The sequence below is a fragment of the Mastigoproctus giganteus genome, chromosome 5 (genome assembly GCF_048544385.1).
Source record: "Mastigoproctus giganteus isolate SK-2022 chromosome 5, ASM4854438v1, whole genome shotgun sequence".
Taxonomy (NCBI): domain Eukaryota; kingdom Metazoa; phylum Arthropoda; class Arachnida; order Uropygi; family Thelyphonidae; genus Mastigoproctus; species Mastigoproctus giganteus.
Window position 1 is genome coordinate 236271652 of NC_143579.1, and position 20849 is coordinate 236292500.

At 33.9% G+C, this 20849-nt stretch overlaps 1 protein-coding gene across 1 annotated transcript in view; it reads left to right on the forward strand.

Annotated features, from left to right (window-relative positions):
* Rtc1 (RNA terminal phosphate cyclase 1) overlaps window positions 1-20849 on the forward strand; it is a 47448-nt gene that overhangs the window by 9470 nt on the left and 17129 nt on the right. The window contains exons 2-6 of the mRNA XM_090373823.1: window positions 731-802; window positions 1756-1931; window positions 12243-12568; window positions 13615-13774; window positions 17058-17161. Coding sequence (XP_090229949.1) covers window positions 731-802; window positions 1756-1931; window positions 12243-12568; window positions 13615-13774; window positions 17058-17161 — 838 coding nt within the window. The remainder of the gene's footprint in view (window positions 1-730; window positions 803-1755; window positions 1932-12242; window positions 12569-13614; window positions 13775-17057; window positions 17162-20849) is intronic.

Genomic DNA, 20849 nt, shown 5'->3' on the forward strand with positions numbered 1-20849 from the left:
ACAGAATTGGAATTAGTCATAATTGGGCGGAGAGGACAAGCCTCATGTGGTAAAAGATGTTCACAAATCTCTGCTTGTTGTCCATACTCTCCACATTGGTCATATATGCCTGCATGATGGAGCTAAGCATCAGTCTCCAGATGCATGCATAACTTGATCAGCACTTTCCACAAATTTAAATTCAGCACAGAGAATCCAGAGCATTCACCAGACCTGAACAATTGGGATTTCTATCTGTCTCAGTGAATGGCATACAGTAGTAACCAAAAATGCATCTGTTTTCTTGTAGATAAAATCAACAAGAAAACAGATGCATTTTTGGTTACTACTTTATAACACTTAATATACACTTTGTAATATATGCCACAAAGTACACTTTGGTAAACTTGTGGGCTGAGTGCAGGATGCAGCATCACAGCTTCACCAGACACTGAGGATTTTAGTTTATAGCTAGTTTTAATGTAGCGAAAATGATTAAGTTGAGAACCCATATTACTTAGACCTGTTCAACTCAGACCTGTCTTCTACATCCTTCTCCAGAATGTTCTTAATTATCACCTTATGTATTTCGGAGATTTTTATTTCCTGTTATGGTGTTATTTTTCATGTTCCGTTAATGTATTGCTCTTCGTAATCTATTTATTGTGAGATTCACTTAAAATGAGTGATTTTTTTTTGTGTGTATGCATACACCAGTTGGTGTTAATTTGATGGTGCTTCTTTTTAACAGATTCTGAAGTTAGTCTTCTTCAGCTTTTAAGCAAGGTAACCAATGGCTCAATAATAGACATAAGTGAAACAGGTAAGAGTGCAAGCTAATTTACTGTTTTATCACATTCAGTTGTTAATACCTTTGTATTTTCTTTAAACAAACTTATTAATTTTTTATTTCAATAATTTCATAAAATCTAGTTAAAACATCAATAAAAGCAATTGTTATAAGATATCTCAACATCATTATTATCACAGAAGCTAAAGATGATTTAAAATTTTTCTCTTATTATGCCAGTCACATGCTGGATTAGTTATTTGAGTGTTCCTGTTAGTAACATGGTGCTTGAAGTGTGGTGAGAGACCTTCCTGCTATCTCTTTTTGTGGACCTCAAAACTATTTTGGAATATTTACAGTTGCCTTGGACTATACCAAAAGGTTGCCCTTCCTTTGCTCTTCCCAGATTATTGATATGAATGACAAGATACAATACAAAAAATAACAAAACCAATAAAGTGCACAATTTTTTCCCTCATTCCATCTTTTTATAATAAATAAATCTATTCACTGATCTAGTACTCTCAACACTAGACAAATTAATAAATATGAAAAAGCTTATCAGAAGAGTAGTAGGCAATAAATGCAGCAGCAAATGTTTGTAGTAACAAGGGAGAGAAACTATATTATTTTTCTTAAAATGCTATATATAGGCAATGTACACTGGAATAAATTTTCAGATTGAAAGCCCTTACACAGAACTTCCCTCCCCAACTTCAAGCACTACATGTGTATAATTAACATGTTTATTGCATTGGCAGTTTTATGTTCATATTTTTTAATGAAGTAATTCTTATATAGTGACATTAAATCATTTAAGTTTATGGAATTTAACTTTTTAAGAGTAAATAGTTTTGCATTGATTTCAAATTGTTATCGTTAAAGGAAGGTGTGGTAATAAAATAATACTTTCTTTGAAAAGGATTGTTTCAACTTTTACAAAGTTTAATAAAATGTTAATGAACAATACTTTATATTCCTCTCAGGTACCATTGTGAAGTATAAACCTGGTTTACTGCTTGGTGGGAAGATAGAACATGATTGCAATATTGGATGTAGCATTGGCTATTACTTATATTTTCTACTCTGTTTAGCTCCATTTTGTAGAGATCCACTGAATGTTACGTTACGAGGAATAACAAACAGCAATCTCGAACCATCTGTAAGTATATAAATGCTAAAACCTGAGAAATGTAATGCTTATATTATGATAATGTTTCTGATTATGATAAGAGATTGAACAATGCTGCACTCTATGTAAATTTTAAAGGTAAAACTTGATTGAGCTTATTGAAACAAGCTGGAAAGAAAACTGTACATAAAACATTCTAATAACCCAACCATTTAGTGATCAATTTTGATGACGTTTTGAAATCCTTGTGGATATCATTTTCAAGTCTAGAGAAAGGAAAAATAAAGCGATTTTACAAAATTTATATAAAACCTTCTTATAATCACTTTATTATCTCATAGTCATCTTTTTTTCTTCCTCTAACAATATCCATAAGGATTTCGAGATGTCATAAAAATTGGCTTCATTAGAAGCCAATTTTTACGACATTCTTTTCTTTCCAGCTTGTTTCAATAACTTAATCATTTTTTGCCTTTAAAATTTATGCAGAGAGTAGTGTTGTTTAATCACTTATTACGATTAGTTAATTCCCGTGTGCTTTCCTCCCATATAAAGTCCCCTGTTAAGAATATCAGAAATTAAATATTTCTGATATTCTTAACAGGGAAACTTCTGCATTCGATTAAGTAACATCTAAATTAAGACTTTATAAAAGCATGTTATAGTTTGCCATAACTGGTGCCTTTTCATGACATTGTGAAGTTGCCACTATATATATTGTTTTGAAATTGGTGATGTTAATTAAAAATTACACTAGCCAACATGATTTTTACCTCCAATACTTAAATGCTGTTTTTAACCAATTTTTATGCGTAGATTTTGAAAATCACCATGATAGTTTCATGGTGATTTTCAAAAAAAAATAAATTTAATCACCCATCACGTCACAGTTATTAAATATAGAGGGAGTTTATTACGTTTTATCAAAATATGCCAATTTTGCATAATCTAGCCTGCAATGTATGACATACTGATTTATTTTAAGAGATATAAGCTAATTCTCTTAATTTTAGCAATCAATTTTGGCCTTGGTTTTCTTGTGATAAACATAATCAGACTTTTACCTAAGTTCTTAGGTTCAAATTCCGATGCAACAATTTACAATTTGAATAGAGCACGCTTAGCATTTTTGGAAGGATTTTTGTAGGCTGTGTCAAGGTTTTCCAAGTAGGTTCTAGGTTACAGCAATGGAATATACTGGCAGCAGGAACAAAGATTTGAGTGTTTTGAAAAAGACTTGAAAGGTTTTCGAAATATTTTGCTACGGAGGACAGTATGTGTTTTTGCAAAGACATTGTTGGACTTCTGAAAGAACTAGGCATAAGTCAGATGAATGGCGTTTATTCATAGATGCCTCAAAATTAAGTTTAAAAGCAGTTTTGTTTCATAATGGCAATGAATTTCCATCAGTTTCTGTTTCATTCAGTTGGACTTAAAGAAAGTTGTGAAAGCATGTCTAAGGTTCTACATGCTATAAAATACCAGGATTATGGTTGGAACATGCAGTGATCTTAAGGTTATTAGTTTGCTTGTTGATTTTTGGGGGGGGGTTCACAAAATATATATATTTTTTTTTTGTGTTTGTGGGACAGCTGTGTGGCAGAAGAACATTGTTTTGCAACATTGGGACAAGCAGGATGAGTTTATACCAGGACAATGTAATGTAAAATATATTCCTTTAGTCAATCAAACAAGGTTCTTCTTCCACCCTTGCACATCAAACTTGGATTGATGAAAAATTTTGTGAAGGGACTAGATAAAGAAGATAATGGATTTGCATACTTGAAAAGTGTGTTTCCTAATTTAACATATGCCATACTTAAGGAAGGAATTTTCATAGGAACCCAAATTAGGAAACTCCTGAAAGATGATTTGTTTGAAACCCATTTAAAGAAGGTTGAATTGGCAGCTTGATGATCATTTAAGGTGGTAGTACATGGTTTTTTGGGTAATAGGAAAGAGGAAAACTATGAAATGTTGGTGTCTAATTTACTGGAGTGCTACAAAAACATGGTTGAAAATTCATTTTCTTTATTCCCATCTTGAATTTTCCCCGAAAATCTGGGAGATGCGAGTGATGAACAAGGGGAGCAGTTTTATCAAGATATTTCCACAATGGAAAAGCAGTACCAAGGTCGCTGGGATCATGTAATGATGGGGGATTCTGTTGGTTCCTTGTGAGAGAGAGTAAGCAGGAATACAAGGGAAAATCCCTTGGTAGCAAACATTTTTAAGGACAATTACAGGTATGCTGATTATATATTATTGAAATATAACTATTTTGCTATGATTTATATTTTTTCCTTAGTTAAATGAGTTATAAAGAACGTATAATATTTTTTTACACTTGTATTACAAACTTGAATTATATGTATATACCCCTTTGTTTTAACATTAAACGTTGGTACATCCTTTGTTGTAGACGTGATAGAGATTTTTTTATGGTGATTAAAAGTTTGCCTTCAAAAACTGTTGAAGTTGATAATGATTTCTCTTTCTTTTAACTGCTTCTTCCCCTTCTTAATTTTACCGTGAGAAAAATGAATGAAAAAATTTAGCATTACACCAGATTTGGTTTCAAAATTGAGAAATTGGCTACAGAAACTTTTAAACTGTTAATAGAAACCTGAAGATTTCTTTTAATGATTGTGCTTCAGCAAAAGTATAATTTTTTAGTGATATTCTGAATTCAAATATGATTGTTGTGTTTGATGTTCATCCGCTTCAAAAACTGCTGACAATCTCATACAAGCAAGAGGTGCATACATAGCAATAATCAATTGACAATAAGGGAAATAGCCAGTGATTTAGAATTGATATTTTACACACTTCAGTTTATCTTTACCAAGAGCCAGAACAAATGATGTACTGAAGTGTGTTAGGAACTGAAAATTAACCTAAATTCATGAATTCAGTAGTTTGTATTTCTTCTCTCTGAATTTTATGTTCCATTTAAACAGAAAAATTACACCATAGTGGAATTTTTCATATTGAATAAGTGAACTCTGTCCTGAAAGGATTATCTGCTATTTAAAAGACATTGCTACAATAGTCTCTTTTGGGACTTGCCTGACTGTTCTGAGAATTAACCTTCTCTTTGCAAAACCCAGTAATACAGTTCACCCATCAGCTGGCCTCTACCTTCCTTTATAGCATTTGTTCTATTAGTTGTATCCTCTTGGAACCTTTCACCTTGTTCATTGCTAACACCAAAGTTATCAGAGAAAAAATCCATATGCAGCTGGATGGGGTTTAGTTTTTGTTCATAATTGTTGTCATACAGTGGTTTTCTAATTTGGCCCAACAATGATTTCTTTAAATCTTGCATCATGGTTTCTTAATTTTGGAATTTTTCACACAAGCTTTTTTTTTTTTTTGCCCCAGACCTCTTTTAGTTCCTAGCTTTTACGATTGGACCCAAAAAATAAAATATTTTGTTCTATTGTTTGCAGTTTTAAAACATGATCAGCAAGCAAAAACATGATCAATAAGCAAAAATAGTTGCTTATATGTCAGCTTTCAGAAATGCTAGCGATAAAATGTTTTTTAACAACTTATGTTTCAGAATTAATTTAAAAGGTAATTATCTCTTTTGCTATATAACTCATTTGTGGCACACAATGAGCAAAGAGGCCAACTTCTTATAGATCCTTACTTGTTCATAGACCGCACTTTGGATGCCACTGCTTTAAACAATTAAAACTTAACACTAAAAGTTAATGCTTACTTTGTACAAAGCCTTTGCAGAATTTTTTGTTAAGCCAAACTTCATATGCAACAGAGGAAGTTCTTGCTGTTCTGTTGTTCGACAATCCCACGACCAGAGGGAAACAATACTTGATAAATCCATCATGCAATTCAAGTAAAAGTGTAATGACCTTAAAATCAGGGTGCCTCCGTAGACAGGTGGGCAGGAGCAGCAGTGTGTAGCACACGCTTCTTGATTAGACCGGGGTTCGAGCCCGTGACCACCAAATACGGAGGGTGCGGAAAGGTCAGGGAATGACCACCGCATATCCCCGGAGCAATATGGCCTTAGTTGCTAATGCTCCTAAAAATCAAATAACAAACAAACAAACAACAAACCTTAAAATCACTACATTACTTCTAGTAATATTCCTTTTTTGATTGCATTTTGTATTTGGGACATATTATCATAAGTTTCCTTCATTTCAATAGAATGAGCTACAGGCATTGGGGGTTTTGTTTTTCTTTTAGGTAATAAAAGTAATAAAAGAGCTTTAAATTTACTCCAGATGAATTAACCTTTAGTATCATACCTATGCTTCTTAAATGTGTGGTCTGCCCATGTTGAAATAACTCAAAAAAAGAAATGCAAAAGAAATATTTTTGAATATTTCTTAACAGTTTTTTCTCCTCCTGGTTAGTAATATTAGCTAGTTTGTAAAATTAAAAATTGTATTTATTCTGGTTTTTTTTGATTTGATACTAGCTTTTGGAAGTTTATAAAATTTCCTCAATTATTTTAATAAAGGAAATGTATAATAGGAAGATTTGTAACCATAAGAAATTAAAAAAACAATTTTTTATGAATAGTGTGTACTTTTCCCTGCCTTCTTTTTGCAATCAGGGTTTCATTTTGATATCAGTTTTCAGAAGTTCACAGCTGCCAATGAATAAATTTTCTTGAAATTTTACTTAAGGTTAGTAGATGCAATGTATACTGAAGAAAGAATATATAATTTTTATCTATTTATTTTTTTTTTCTTCAAAAATCAGTTTGCTGTAAGGTTAATTTAATTTAATTTTATATTTTTGCATGCAAAGAAACTATTATAGTATTGTTCTTTTCTGTTTCAATCAAAATGTTGGGGGGGGTGCACCATTTCTTTAGCTGAACAAAGGAGTAACTGCATGCTAGGAGTAGCTGATTCACTGCAGTTAGCACAGGAACCAGAGATTACTCAAAAATTGAGCAAATGATGTAGACATTTAGAAGTTATAGTATGTCTTAAAGTACTGTTTTATTGGACTAAATTCAAAAATAGCAAATTCTTAAATTTCCAGTACTGACCAAGGTGAGTACTGGAAATTTAAGCTTTTGCTATTTTTGAATTTAGCAAATGATGTAGTTCTTTCTGAAGCAAGCCTTTGAAAGGGCTCCCACTTCTTTTCTTTGGGGATAAACTAAAAATGCTTAATAGCATTTCATACTTCATCCGACATTTTTCGTTTTTCTTGATAACTAACAGATTTGAAATCTTCAATGGAGAAATCAAAGAAAACATTTCTGTTGAAAAGTATTGGGAGTTTCCCAATACCTTTCAACAAAAATGCGTGGACAAAATTAGGCAAATAGCACAAAATTGCTGAATTCCTTTTTGCGATTGACCCAGCTGAAATACTTATGGATTAAGAATAGCTGCTATTCCTGCAGCCCATTGCATTTTTTTATTTCCCTTTCTAAATACAGAAATTCTTGTACCAACATGTAGCAAATTCTATTCTTGCAGTCTTGACCCCAAAAAGTCTGCTTGTTGCTTTTATAGATTTAAATTACATACTGGATCATTAAGCTCAGTTTGTTCTATTAAGTGTGGTTCTTTGCTACTCCATGAGATATATCTAACATTGAACTTCCATTGGGTCCTTTTCTTCACTGGGAATGGGAAGTTCTATTGTTTGTTGATGGTAAAGAAATAGAAAGATGTCCATGGAGGAATGGCTTCATTGCAGCAGCAGTGAAGGAATGGGGGGGGGGTACACAGACTAATAGATTAACAATAGCCACAGGCAGAGGTGAAAGTGATTCTTGCTCTGCTTCTGTTGGAATAAGCAGCAGCCTGGAAAGAAAGGTGCCAGAGATTTCAGGGATTTCTATCCAATTATATTAAGGGAGGCAACAAAGGAAGTAAGGAAACCTTTAGCCTTAATTATGGGAGCACCCTTGGATTCAGGGGAGGTCCCCACGGACTAGACATGTGCAGATGTATTCCTGATTCACAAAGGGTGGATCAGGAATACATCTGAACTTCTGTTCCAAGGGAAATAATGGAATCTGGTTAAAGAAGTAATGCAGGAACATCTAGACAAGACTGCAGTTATAGTTCAGACACATCATAGGTTTGTTAAGGGGAAATCTTGTCTGACCAGTTTGATTGGGTACTACAATGTGTTTACAAAGGAACTGGATGCAAAATATAATTTTGATATAATATATTTGGATTTCAGGAAAGATTTTGATACCATTGCACATAAAAGACTGCTGTACAAATTGGAGTAGTATAGCATTAAGAGCAACTTGCTGCTATGGATAAAGGGATGGTTGAGTGGGAGAAGACAGAGAGTGGTAATCAGCAGACACTACTCTTCATGGACTGTTATTAGTGGAGTCTCCCAGGGTTTAATGTTGGGCCCATTGTTGTTTTCTATATTTATCAGTGATATTGATGAATGGGCTGAGAAGTGGCAACTGAAGTTGAAGATTGACAAATGCAAAGTACTGTATATGGGTAGCAGTAACACTAGACTAACATATCAACTGTGTGGTAAAGTATGAACTCAGGTTAGTGGAGAATGAAAAAGACCTGGAGGTAATTGTGCTGTCAGATATGAAGTTCCCTGAGCAATGCAGACAGGCTGCCAGGACAGATTTTGATACCATCTTGGGGTTTTGTCAATGATAATAGGAATTTTTTTAGCAGGATAATTATCCCTTTGTATATGGCAATGATCAGGTCACACCTACTGCATACAGGAGGCCTCATTTTAGGAAGGATAAATTGCAGTATCTGGAGACTAAGCATATGTTAGGTGATCTGATTAAGCTGTTTAAAGTTTTGAATGGTTTGAGCAAGCTCAATGCTGATGGAATTCTTCCTGTTGCTTGGATTATGCACTTGAAGGGACAAAATTCAAATTGAGGAAAGATGGTTGCAGAATAGATGGGCAGAAATTTGCCTTTAGCCAGTGAGTGGTTGATTGCTGGAACAAACTTCCATCTGTTGTTAAAGTTGATAAAGTTGAAATTCAAGAAAAAACTAGATAAATGTTTGGAGGAAATGGATAGGTGAAATGGGAAGTGTGTGTGTTTTGTTTTTTTTTTTTTTTGCTGATGCTGTATAACATTCGAATATTCTATTTTATTTTTGCTGCTCCTTAAAAAACCTGAAATTTTTGTAGGATAAAAATAAAATAAAATAAATAAATAAAAATATTATGGTTATACATTAACATGGCCACTGACAATAGGAATTTATAGTTAATTGTTTCAAAAAAAAGAATACAATTGTTGACTCTATTTAGCAGTCATATGGCTAAATTTTTTGAATGGACACCAGTAATCTGATGTCCATTCAAATTCATGTGTTACTGCACTTCTGTGCTTGATCACTTGGTTATGTCAACAGTCTTCATTATGAATGGTTGGTTAAAACCATACCAAGGGAACTTTCTTTCCCTTCACTTATTCAGTTTACAGAGCACAATATGAAGCATATATGCATTGCCAAACTTCTACCTCGATCTCCCAAGTGTCACCCGAAGTCGAGATGATAAGCATGTTTAGCTATTTTTGTTATAGACCAATGCTATGATTTTGGTGTAAACTGTACCTACACAGAACAAATTCATAGCAAAAAAAATCATCTGGTGAGTTCATCAGCCACAGTGGTATCACTTCTCCATATTTGGAAGTTTATATTTCAAAATTAAGCTGTTTGTAAGTTCATCATCATCATCATGAACTTGGTCTGGCTTAGGTCTTTTAAGACCTGTTCTGTTGTAGCTCTTGGAGGTGGTCTTGATCTTGCCATCGTTGTCTTGGTCGACCAACATCTCTCTTGCCTGTAGGTTTGTAGTTAAAGGCTAATTTTGGGATCTGGTCTGGGTTCATTCTTTTTATGTGGCTGATCCATTTTTCCTGATACCGTTTTATGTCATTTACTATGTTATCTACTTTTAATTTCTCGCGGATATCTAAATTTCTTTGGTGGTCTAGTCTAATAATGGTCTTAAAAATCTCATTTGTGCTTCTTCTAGTTTGTGTGCATATTTCTTATTTATGACCCAAGTCTCATAGCTGTAGAAGAGGGCTGGTTTTGAAGTGATGTTGTGCAGTCATAATTTTGTTTCAGTTGTCATTTGTTTTCCGAAGTGGCGTTTAATCATTCCATTCATTTTATTATATTTTTGTAGTTTAGTGTGGATGTCTTTCCCTTCATTTGATATTAAATTTCCCAAATAGGTGAAGTCAAATATTTGTTCTATTATTTTATCATCAATAACAATTTTGACTCTTTGTATGTTTTTTCCACATAATCCCATTGATTTTGTTTTTGAGGTGAAGATTTTCATCTCGTACTTTTTACCTATTTTATTAAGTTCATTTGCTGCTATCTGTAGTTCATCTTCGGATTTTGCAATTATAACTTGATCATCAGCATATAATATAGTTTGGATTTTATTCCTGTTGTTCAACTGTATTCCGTTGTTAATTGTTTGTTTCCATTCTTTAAGAATTTTATTGATGTAGATATTAAATAAATTTGTTGATAGTCCACATCCTTGTTTCACTATTTTATTGGCGTTAATTGGGTCTGATAGTTGGCCATTAGAATATTTTATACAGACTTTTGAGTTTTTATATAGGCTTTGGATCACTTTCTGGAGTTGGGTTAGGATATTTTCTTCACGTAGAATCTGCCAAAGTTTTTCCCAGTTTACATTGTCATATGCTTTTTCATAATCAATAAAGAGCAGAAATGTTGGTAGATTGAATTCTCTTCTTTTCTCCAAAATTTGTTGTAGTGAGAAAATGGCATCTATTGTGCTTCTCCCTTTTCTGAACCCACATTGTTCTTCTAAGAATTGTTCACTGTATTTATTAAGTTTATTCTTTAGTATATTAGAGTATAGCTTTGCAGCAGTTGACAGCAGTGTTATCCCTTTGTAGTTGTTAGGGTTATTTCTGGAGCCTTTTTTATGTAAATTGATTACTATTCCTGTTTCCCAATCTTTGGGTATCTGTTGCTTATGCCATATGATGTTAAATAATTTTAGTAGTGCATTTTTTAGTAAGGTACCCCCATATTTAAACAGTTCTACATTCAGATTGTCTATGCCTGGGCTTTTTCGGTTTTTTGATTTTTGTGATATTAACTCTAGTTCTTCCATTGTTATATTTTCTTCATCTTTGGTTATCACAGATTCATCTTCCAATTCCCTAGTGCCTGGGTTATACCATAGTTTGGAATAGTGTTGCTTCCATTCTGCTTGGGAGATGGAGTTGGCTTTTATTTGATCATGTGTATCTAGTTGTAATTTCTTAAAAATTTTAAAACCTCTTCTCTGTGGGCCCGTGATATCACGTTCTAAAGATTTAACAAATTTATCCCAGTCATCTCATCGGATTCTTCTGGTTAGTTTTCTGACTTCTGCTCTAAGCTTTTCATATTTTATATGTAGATATAGGTCTTTAGTTTGTAGTAACAGTCTATAGGTCTTTTTTTTTTTCTCATTGATTGTTTGTTTCAATTCTTCATTCCAAGTTCTTAGCCAGTTTTTATTTTTTATAGGTTTATATCCAAGACTTTCTTTAGCAACTCCCAGAATTGATTTTTTCATGTTTGACCAGATTTCCTCAACATTATCACTTTCATCTGATTTGAGTTTATCTTTCAATCGACTTTCATACAGGAATTTAGTGCTTTCGTCTTCCAACAAATGTATTTTTAATTTCTTAGTAGTTTTTGTTGGTATTTTCTTCTTTTTTCTTTTTATTTTGAAAGTGCTTTCTACTAGGTAGTGATCACTGTCAATTTCACTGCCTATGAATACTCGAGTGTCTCTAATTTTGTCATTTAAATTTTCATTAATGATAATATAATCTATTATAGACTTTGTGTTTCTTACTTCCCATGTGAATATATGGATATTCTTGTCTGAAAAAAGTATTTGTAATTTTAAGTTTATTAAAAATGCAGAAGTCTATCAGGCATCTTCCATTATTGTTGACCACGGGTTCGCCTTCTGATCCTATATAAGTTTATATGTTATGTTTATAGATGTTTATAAGTTATGTAAAAATAAGATTAAGCTCTTTTTTTAGAATAATGTATTTTAGTTATTATAGCAAACTAGATATTATAAAATGTCTCTTCTGTAATAAATTTGGAGGAAAAAAAAAAGTAATCTGATTTCCAGTGACATTGTTAAATGCAGAATAATTTTTTTATATTTCAAATTTATACTACTACTTGTCTTCAAAACAAAACATTTAGCTACTCTTACTTTTCTTTTTTTATCTTTATTATTTGTCTTGTGCCTTATGTTCTTATTTTATCATCATTAAAATATTCTTTATATTTACTATTTTTCTAGGTGGACTGTGTTCAGTATTCATCTTTTCCTGTATTAAAGCGTTTTATGGACATAGATGAAGGTTTAAAAATGACTATTAAAAAACGTGGTTTTGCACCTGAAGGAGGTGGAGAAATCACTTTCTGTTGCCCTGTCGTACCGAAACTACGGGCAGTTCAGTGCACAAATCCTGGAAAAGTGAAGAAAATTCGTGGCATGGCCTATTCAGCTCATACATCACCAACATTTGTCAACAGATTGATTCAAGCAGCAAAAGAAATTCTACTCCAGTTTCTTCCAGATGTGTACATTACTACAGACCATCGCAAGAGAAGGCAATCAGGAAGGTATGTATTTGAAAATGAGTGGAGTGGGCCCTCGATATCCATTATTAATTGGTTCCTTATAAAAGTGCTAGCCAAAATTAAAATTCAAAAGCTGACTAGATCTATTGGTGCATCATCTCTCTTGCTTGATGATGCCCCAATGAATGATTGTAGAGTTGATTGCACCCTAGCATTCTTCCTCTCAGTAAGACTTCTTAACAGCAACATCATTCAACAATTATGGAACAAAAATTTTTCCATTGCATGAAAAATGAATTTTTCATGCAGTGAAATGGTATTTAAGTATATGAAGCATTGCTATTCAATATTTTTATTTTAAAGTACTAGCATTATTTTAAAAAATGACAGTAGCTGTTCATTTATCATTCATAAAACATTTAACCCATTTCATTCAATTGCTACAAAACAATAAAACTAAAAGAAAAAACATGCAAAATGAATTTTGCTTATATAAAAATGCTTGCTTAATAGGCCATCTTTTGGTCATTGTTTAATCATGTTTAACAAATGGGGGAAAAAAAATTATTTTCAGCTATAATGTGCTTTGTTTATAATGCATTGTGTTAAAGTCATCCCCTGACAACCTGCATTATATCAAGGTTGCATTGCACTGTATGAGTGTCACCACAACAAGCAAGTGACAGATGAAAATGGAGTCACATAATTATGTGTTGACTAAATGCATTGTGAATAGCTTGCAAATATATACTGAAACAGTGGATACAAAAGTATTTTTTTTTTAATAACTGAATTTGATATTTTAATTTTATAGACTAGGTTATTAACTTATCTAGTTGAATATTATCACTGTTTGATTATTGTGGGTGAAATTGTGTATTGTTGCTTGTATATTATATATAACTCACAAGTTATATATAATGCCTACCTAAGAATGATAGGGAAGAAGGCAGATTCCTCCTGGAAAATCAAGTATTTCTTTTGCAGATTTAAAGGTATATGATATACTGATGGTTCTTGGCCTTACTTTCTTTGGCATTTACTCAACCAGCAAACAGCTAAAATGCTAATTTTTCTTATCTCCTTAGCTCACCAGGGTTTGGTATTACATTGGTAGCTGAGACAACGACTGGAACATTTTTTTCAGCTGAAGGAATATCTAATGCTAGAGGCTCTGGGGAAGAACCAAGTATACCAGAAGATATTGGGAAAAAGGCTGCACATCTGCTTTTGGAAGAAATCCATAGGGTAAGATTAGATTTATAGATTATTCTTTAAATTATTTTAGAATCTAAATTGTAATGTAATATGTAATAGGTGTCTGCAGTGTCAGATAATGGTGATTTGCCGTTCTTGTAGATATATACAAGGGTTGTTCCAGAGAGTAATGCCTCTTTTGTAATGCAAGTTTCAGTTTTGCAATTATGTGCATAGTAATTGATACATATATTAGCATAATAATAAGAGGTTTCTATTATTTAATATGTCCTCCATCAATTTCAACACATTTTCTAATGTTGTTCCATGCTACAAATGCAGTAGCATAAAAGTCAGTTTTCTGACATTTAAACCACTTTGCTATAGTCTTTTTCAGTTTTGCACTGCTGGAAAATGTTTTTCCATGGGTATATGGAGTGGTTCAAGATTGACCTCAAGTTTTATTTTTAACAAAAAAAAAACAAAAAAAAAAACAAACAGAATCACCAAATTTATTACCTTTTTTAAAGAAATTGTCCATCTAAAACTAGCATATTTTTGCTATTGTCATGGTAAGGCACTGTTGCTGGCAGTATAGAAAGCAGTGGACAGCCTTTGGAGCCAATTTAAGGAAGGTGATAAACTCAAGTGTCTTGAATTGCTCCCTCATTGACTTAAACAAGTGATAATTATTGAGAGCTGGATTCGGGACTGTAAAGAGTGTAGTTTGTGGGTTTCTAGCCCAAGGTTTCCATCGTTGTTGCTGTCCAGTTCATCATATGAGTAGCTGAAAATTAACAAAGATTAATCCTTCTGAATTCCAAAAGACATTTGCCATGGCCTGAATTTTTTTTGGCTGTGGGGGAGTAGGATCCTTTCTGACACCATTCCAAACCAGATCTCTTTGATTCCAAAGTGAAGTAGAGATTCATATCTCATCGTTCACTATTTGCTCTAGAAATGTGTTTCCCTCCAGTTACATTTGGCAGAAACAATAACATTTATTCTGATTGAACATCAGCGCCTTTGGGACTCACTGTGCACACAGTTCCTTGAACAGTGTGTCCATGAGTGATTCTCTAAACTTCTAACACTTATGACACTTTCGATGCAATATTATTTACTGTAATTTGTGGGTATTCCAAAATCAGCTGTGAGAAAGGTTCACAGCTGTCAGCTGCACATGAGCATGTGGTAGGTTAGCAATTTCTTCATGGCCTTCAGAAAACTTGTGTGCATTAATCATACACTCTTGGACATGATAGAGTTTCATCCCATGTTGTGCACTTCACCTCTGGAGAATTTAAACCAGTTTTACTTTGTCTTTCTTTTAACAGAAATTTGGTTATACGATGATACAGCACTGTTCTATACTTGGAGTGGCAGTGTGATCTGTCTTGTATCTCTAATGCACGTGCATGACTAGCACAGTCAGTTTCAAGGACTGCAAGCACTGTTCCGACCATTTGCATTACTGTGGTGCAGCATAACTGTGGACCATTTCCAATTTACTTTGATTACCTTTTTCAGTTTCATTAATGAATCTAAAAAAAATAAATTAATTAAATTAAAAAAGAAAAGAAAAGGTTTTTTTTTTTTTTCCTTATTAATTATTGATCCTTTTTCTAAGAAATCAATTATAAGGCCTACATGGTCCCAAAAGACAGCTATAGTTTTTTCATCCAACTGTAAAATTCTTGGCTTTATTTTTGCTGGAGATGATTTTGTCTCCATTTTGTGGGACAACTTACAGTAAGGCACATCCTGATTGATTGTCCATCCTATTCAGCCATTTGAACCACTTCCTTCCAATTATTAGCAAACTTGTAATTCTAACTCTCCTCTCTTTCATATACTTGGTGACAAAGCAAACCTAAGTGAACTCTTTATATATATTAAACATCTTGGAATAATAAATACACTTTGATATATCCATAAATCATTAAAATGAATATAGTGACTCTGACAGATGCATATTGGCCATAGTTGCCCTTGTGTCGTGAAATTTGCATATGGGCTGCTGTTGGTTAGAGGATCATAATGAAAAGACCAAGTCTCATCACCAGTTACCATGGTGTCACACCATGGTAATTGGCAGGTCAGCTTAGAGTTTTTACAGCTTTCCAATAGTTCATCATTCATTGTATTGCCTTAGTATTAGTAGTGGCAGATGGTGCAATAGTTTTTGCAACTACCATCTGGTGGTGTGGAAGGTAGGTAGTTTGTTCCAACATGCAGTTACTCTTTGGCTTTCTTTTAGCATTTGGCAGAAACAATAACATGTATTCTGATTGAACAACAGCACCTTTGGGACTCACTGTGCACACATTTACTTGAACAATGTGTCCATGAGTGATTCTCTAAACTTCTAACACTTATGACACTTTCGATGCAATATTATTTACTGTAAAAGTATTACTTTTGCAATAATATGACCCTTCATGGCCCATAGCCAGGGGTTTTACCCTGAAAACTGAAATAAGGCAACAAGGCTACATTGAAATCCTGTCTCTAGGCTTCTAGTGTGTAATTGAAATTGAAACATTGCACTTTGAGCATTTCATTTTTTAAGAAAAGAAAGAAACTATTGGTATGTAAATTGGTCTACTGCAGGGGAGAAAAAACTGGATTTTCCATAACCATAAAAATATAGGGGTGTAGTAGAGGACGTGATAATGAATTTTTTCCTGCATCATTCAAAACTCCCCCCCCCCCAAAGGGAATCTTTCCATCTGTATTTACTCTTACAATTATTGTAAATTATGAATGAAATCATGTATTATACATATTTTCATTCGTAATTCTCGCACACACAAAAAAAAAGTTTATTTGTAAACAATACATTTTATGCACTGGTGGATCCTGAAATTAATTAATTGTGCTGAATATTTTGCAAAAACTATTTCACTCAAACAAAATTAAAGCACTAATAATAAGGTAAGTCACCTGAGTTCTGCAAATGTTTTCATTGTAGCATTATGGTATATCAAAATTGGTAAAGGTGGACCTGTCTCATGTTTATTATGCTTGCCTGTTGTAGTGCCTGTAGGCATCTTTTGGAGAATAGGAGGTTTGAATTCTTTCTGAAATAAAGGACCTATCATTTGAATTGGGGGAAAAAAATCACCCTTTACATATGTGCAAATTCTTTAGTTTATCATTTCAACATCCACTGAGTAATGAAGGACACTCAAATAGAACTGTTTATTAGGAAAGAAATTTTGAGAATTGCTCTTAGCTGATATAAATAGTTATGATAATTAATTTTGAAATTTTTTTTCATCCTGTATATGTTTACAATTTTTTATGGAGAATTTATTTTTCATTATTTTAGGGAGGATGTGTGGATACAATAAACCAAAGTTTAGCTTGTCTTTTTATGGCTCTGGGACCACAGGATGTATCCAAAATGTTGATTTGGACCCCATCCCCATATACGTAAGTTATACTTTTTATCTTTCTGAAATAATGAATTCTTATTGATATATGTTAAGTGCTTGTGGGTAAACACTATATATTGGTGACATAAGATGGTTATTGTTTTCTAATCAGAGTCTAGCTTTTCTACATTCTATAGAATGTAGAAAAGCTTAACTCTGATCACTTTTGTGGCAGGCCTTTTTACGTGATCTAATATAATGCAGAGCAACCTTGATAATTATATCTGTTCATCAGTGTTCATTCCATTACAAAACCACTGACTCCAAGATTGGATTTGTACACACTTTATGAATAGATAGAACAGAATGAATTTCTCCAAACATCTACTTATCTCATATACAGGAAGTCCCCGACTTACATAAGGGTTGCGTTCCGCGGAATGGTACGCAAGTCAGAATTTCCCTAAATAAGCATTTAAGGAAATTCTGCACTCGCAACTGTGTGTGCTGAATTTGATAGAAGCAAAAAAAAAAAAAAAGAAATGTTCAACAAACATGTACACTGGTGTTCAAAGAAAGTGCTTCACCTAGGAATTTCACATTTTTATCCCTTTTTCGCGATGGTATGTTACATTAATGACTAACATCACAAGTAGGAATTTCACATTTTTATCCCTTTTTCGCGATGGTATGTTACATTAATGACTAACATCACAAATAGAAATATAAACAAAGGATATTTATTAATAGTTAAGGCAAAGCTAAGTAATATTTGACAGGTGCTCTCAAAATATTCCAAAATGAGAATTTGCAACCTTTATACAACAGTTTTGGTAAACAAGACAATTATGGCTGAAATGTTATCAGAAGCCCTCAATTTGCTTCAGTTTATTATTTTAAATGGAAAACAAAATGAAAAGTTCACCAGGTGCAAACTAATATTTAGTTGAACCGCCTCTAGCCCTGATGAAAGCAGCACACCGTCGAGGCGACAAGATCAATTTCTGAAGATAATCAACTGATAGTTCGTGGTTCCAAACATGAATTATGGCTTCACGAAAGGGCTTTCTTTCTGGCAACTGCAGATTCCACACAATGCCAACAGTTCTCTATAGGATTCAGGTCCAGGCTGTTTCCTGGCCAGCTAACAGTTGGACCGTTCTTCCAACCATTCTTTCACCCGTATCAAATGTTAGCAGACATTACTGTCAATCTCTAATGCAGAAATGAAGCTAAAGTAACTACAGAAGTGCCTACTTACACTTTTCGCCCAAGGACAAGGAGCAGAGTCATCCTGAAAGATGCAGTTACTTGGCAGGTTGAAATGGTCTCTAATGGTTGGCAGCAATTTGCCTTCCAATATAGCCAGGTATCCATTGGCATTTACAGAACCTTTTATAAACTGCAGGTGACCTACTCTGCGATACGAAATGCACCACCATATCATTTGGCTGGTAGGGAATTCCACTGTAGACACCATATAGTCTGCATGGTATTCTTCACCACATCTACAGCGAATCGTTTGTCAGAGCCATGCAAGTTGAATTTCTTCTCATCCGAGAAAATAACTGACTTCCACTGCTCTGGGGTCCATTTGACCTGCTCCTTACACCAAATTAATCAGGACTTTTTCATTTTTTGTGTGAGGAGTGTCTTCTGACTGTTACTGCACTTGCTACCACTTCTGTATGTTCTTCCCATTCTCTTTTCAGCTCAGACGAAGAAGCTTTATGGTTTTTAAGGCATAAGCGCTTTTTGCATAGAGACTCGTCTGCGTCCGGTTCCTTTTTTCCTCTCAGCAGAACCAGTATATCTTGAGTTTGGAAAGAAATCTACTCACTGTCCACTGATTACAAGACACTCTATAAGCAATATGACAGGAAGAACATCCTTCCTCATGTAAAGGAACAATAGTACTCTTTCTTTGTGGCGTCAACTGCGCGTAACTCGCCATCGTGACAAGCAAGGACATCAGCTGTTACTTTCAGCTATATAAGCACACTCCTCAACTCTTGCAGAGCGTGCTTATATAGCTGAAAGTAACGGCTGATGCAATCTGTAAGAAATAATACCATATACTTACGTTATTCGGATGACAATTACAATTTTAAGGGGTGATGCACTTTCTTTGAACACTAGTGTAAATAGAATTATTCAATTTTTTATTCTCATGCACAGGAAAAATTATAAAAAGAGAGAGGAGACAGGCATAATGTCAGCAAGTTTGAAGGTTGTTGCCAGAATTAACTCTCCAGCTGATAAGCACGCTGCTGTGGAAATTTAGAAGCAGTTTTTTCCCAACACATCACAAAATTTCTCTGCAGCTGCAGAATCGGCACTGGCGACTTCACCGAATGGCCTTCAGGGGCACTTGCTTCTAAATCTGATTTTCTATCCATATTATTAATAGCTTTTCCATCTTTGATAGAGCACCTGAATGCTGTTTTGTGATCACTGTTGGGGCAGACTGGCCCTGGTGTGAAATACGTTGATCCTTGAACATGTTTTTTTATACGCATCCTGTCCCTTAAATAGTATTCACTGTTGAAGCAGTGAGACCTAATTCTGTGCAAATAGATGACAAACTTTGTCCTGCTTCCTACTTCTTAATTAATCATGTTCATTTCTAAATCAATTTTGGTTTGTTTCATTTCGTTTCCTAGCACTGCCAGCACTTGCACTTTCCATTGGTCCCTTTCCCTTCACTATTGTAGTAAGTAAATAGGAATGAAGAGAAGATTCTGAAAATTTATTTCACCATAATACCTTAACTTAAAAACCCACAGAATTCTAGCTATCGGTATTATCGCAAATGCAATAAGATTGAGTTTACTACTCGTTTAAAGCCCAATAAACCGGAAAGTGAAAATTGTTTTATGGTAGTGACATCCAGAAATATGTTTTAGAAAAATATCACAAAGGCGTTCAAAATTGATTCTTGTAACGGAACATATGATAACGATGAAAGTGTTGTGCAATTTCCATTATAAAAATGACCTTTTAGAGAGATATCTGGATGATACCTTTGGGTGAGAGAAACGCATAGGATGATAGGTTTAATTTCTTTTTCTTTTATTAATTATTATTTATTTTATTTTTTTTTTATCATTGTTTTATTTGGGTTTTTTTTTTTTTTTTTTTTTTTGGTTTGTTTGTTTATTTGGTTTTTTAGGAGCATTAGCAACTAAGGCCATATTGCTCCGGGATATGCGGTGGTCATTCCCTGACCTTTCCGCATCCTCCATATTTGGTGGTCATGGGCTTGAACCCCGGTCTAATCAAGAAGCGTGTGCTACGCACTGCTGCTCCTTCCCACCTGGCTACGGAGGTGCCTTTTTTTTTTTTTTTTTGGCTAGTGCAGCATAAGCCATAGGCTTTCTTGCACCACGCAGCCATTACTAATACTTTTATTTTTTTATGAAAACCCCAAACACGAAAGGTATCAAAACCTATAGTACTTAGTACCGTGCATGGGTTGAAGGAGAAGTATGGGGGGAGGGGATTGCCGGAAACTTTGCTCTAGAGACTAAACATGGGTTTCACCACTTCAAGCCTCCAATAAGCAAAGTGGTGGTATTCACCGGTTGATGAAAGTCATCTACCACCTATAGCGAAAATTTCAACTTCCAAGGTCTTGGAATGAATTACCAAAAAAAAAGACATTTCCATGTTTTTTTAAGTTTGCACCGGCCGGCACAAACTTACGTAAAGTTGAATTTCCGTAAGCGGGTATTATGTGTCAGGAA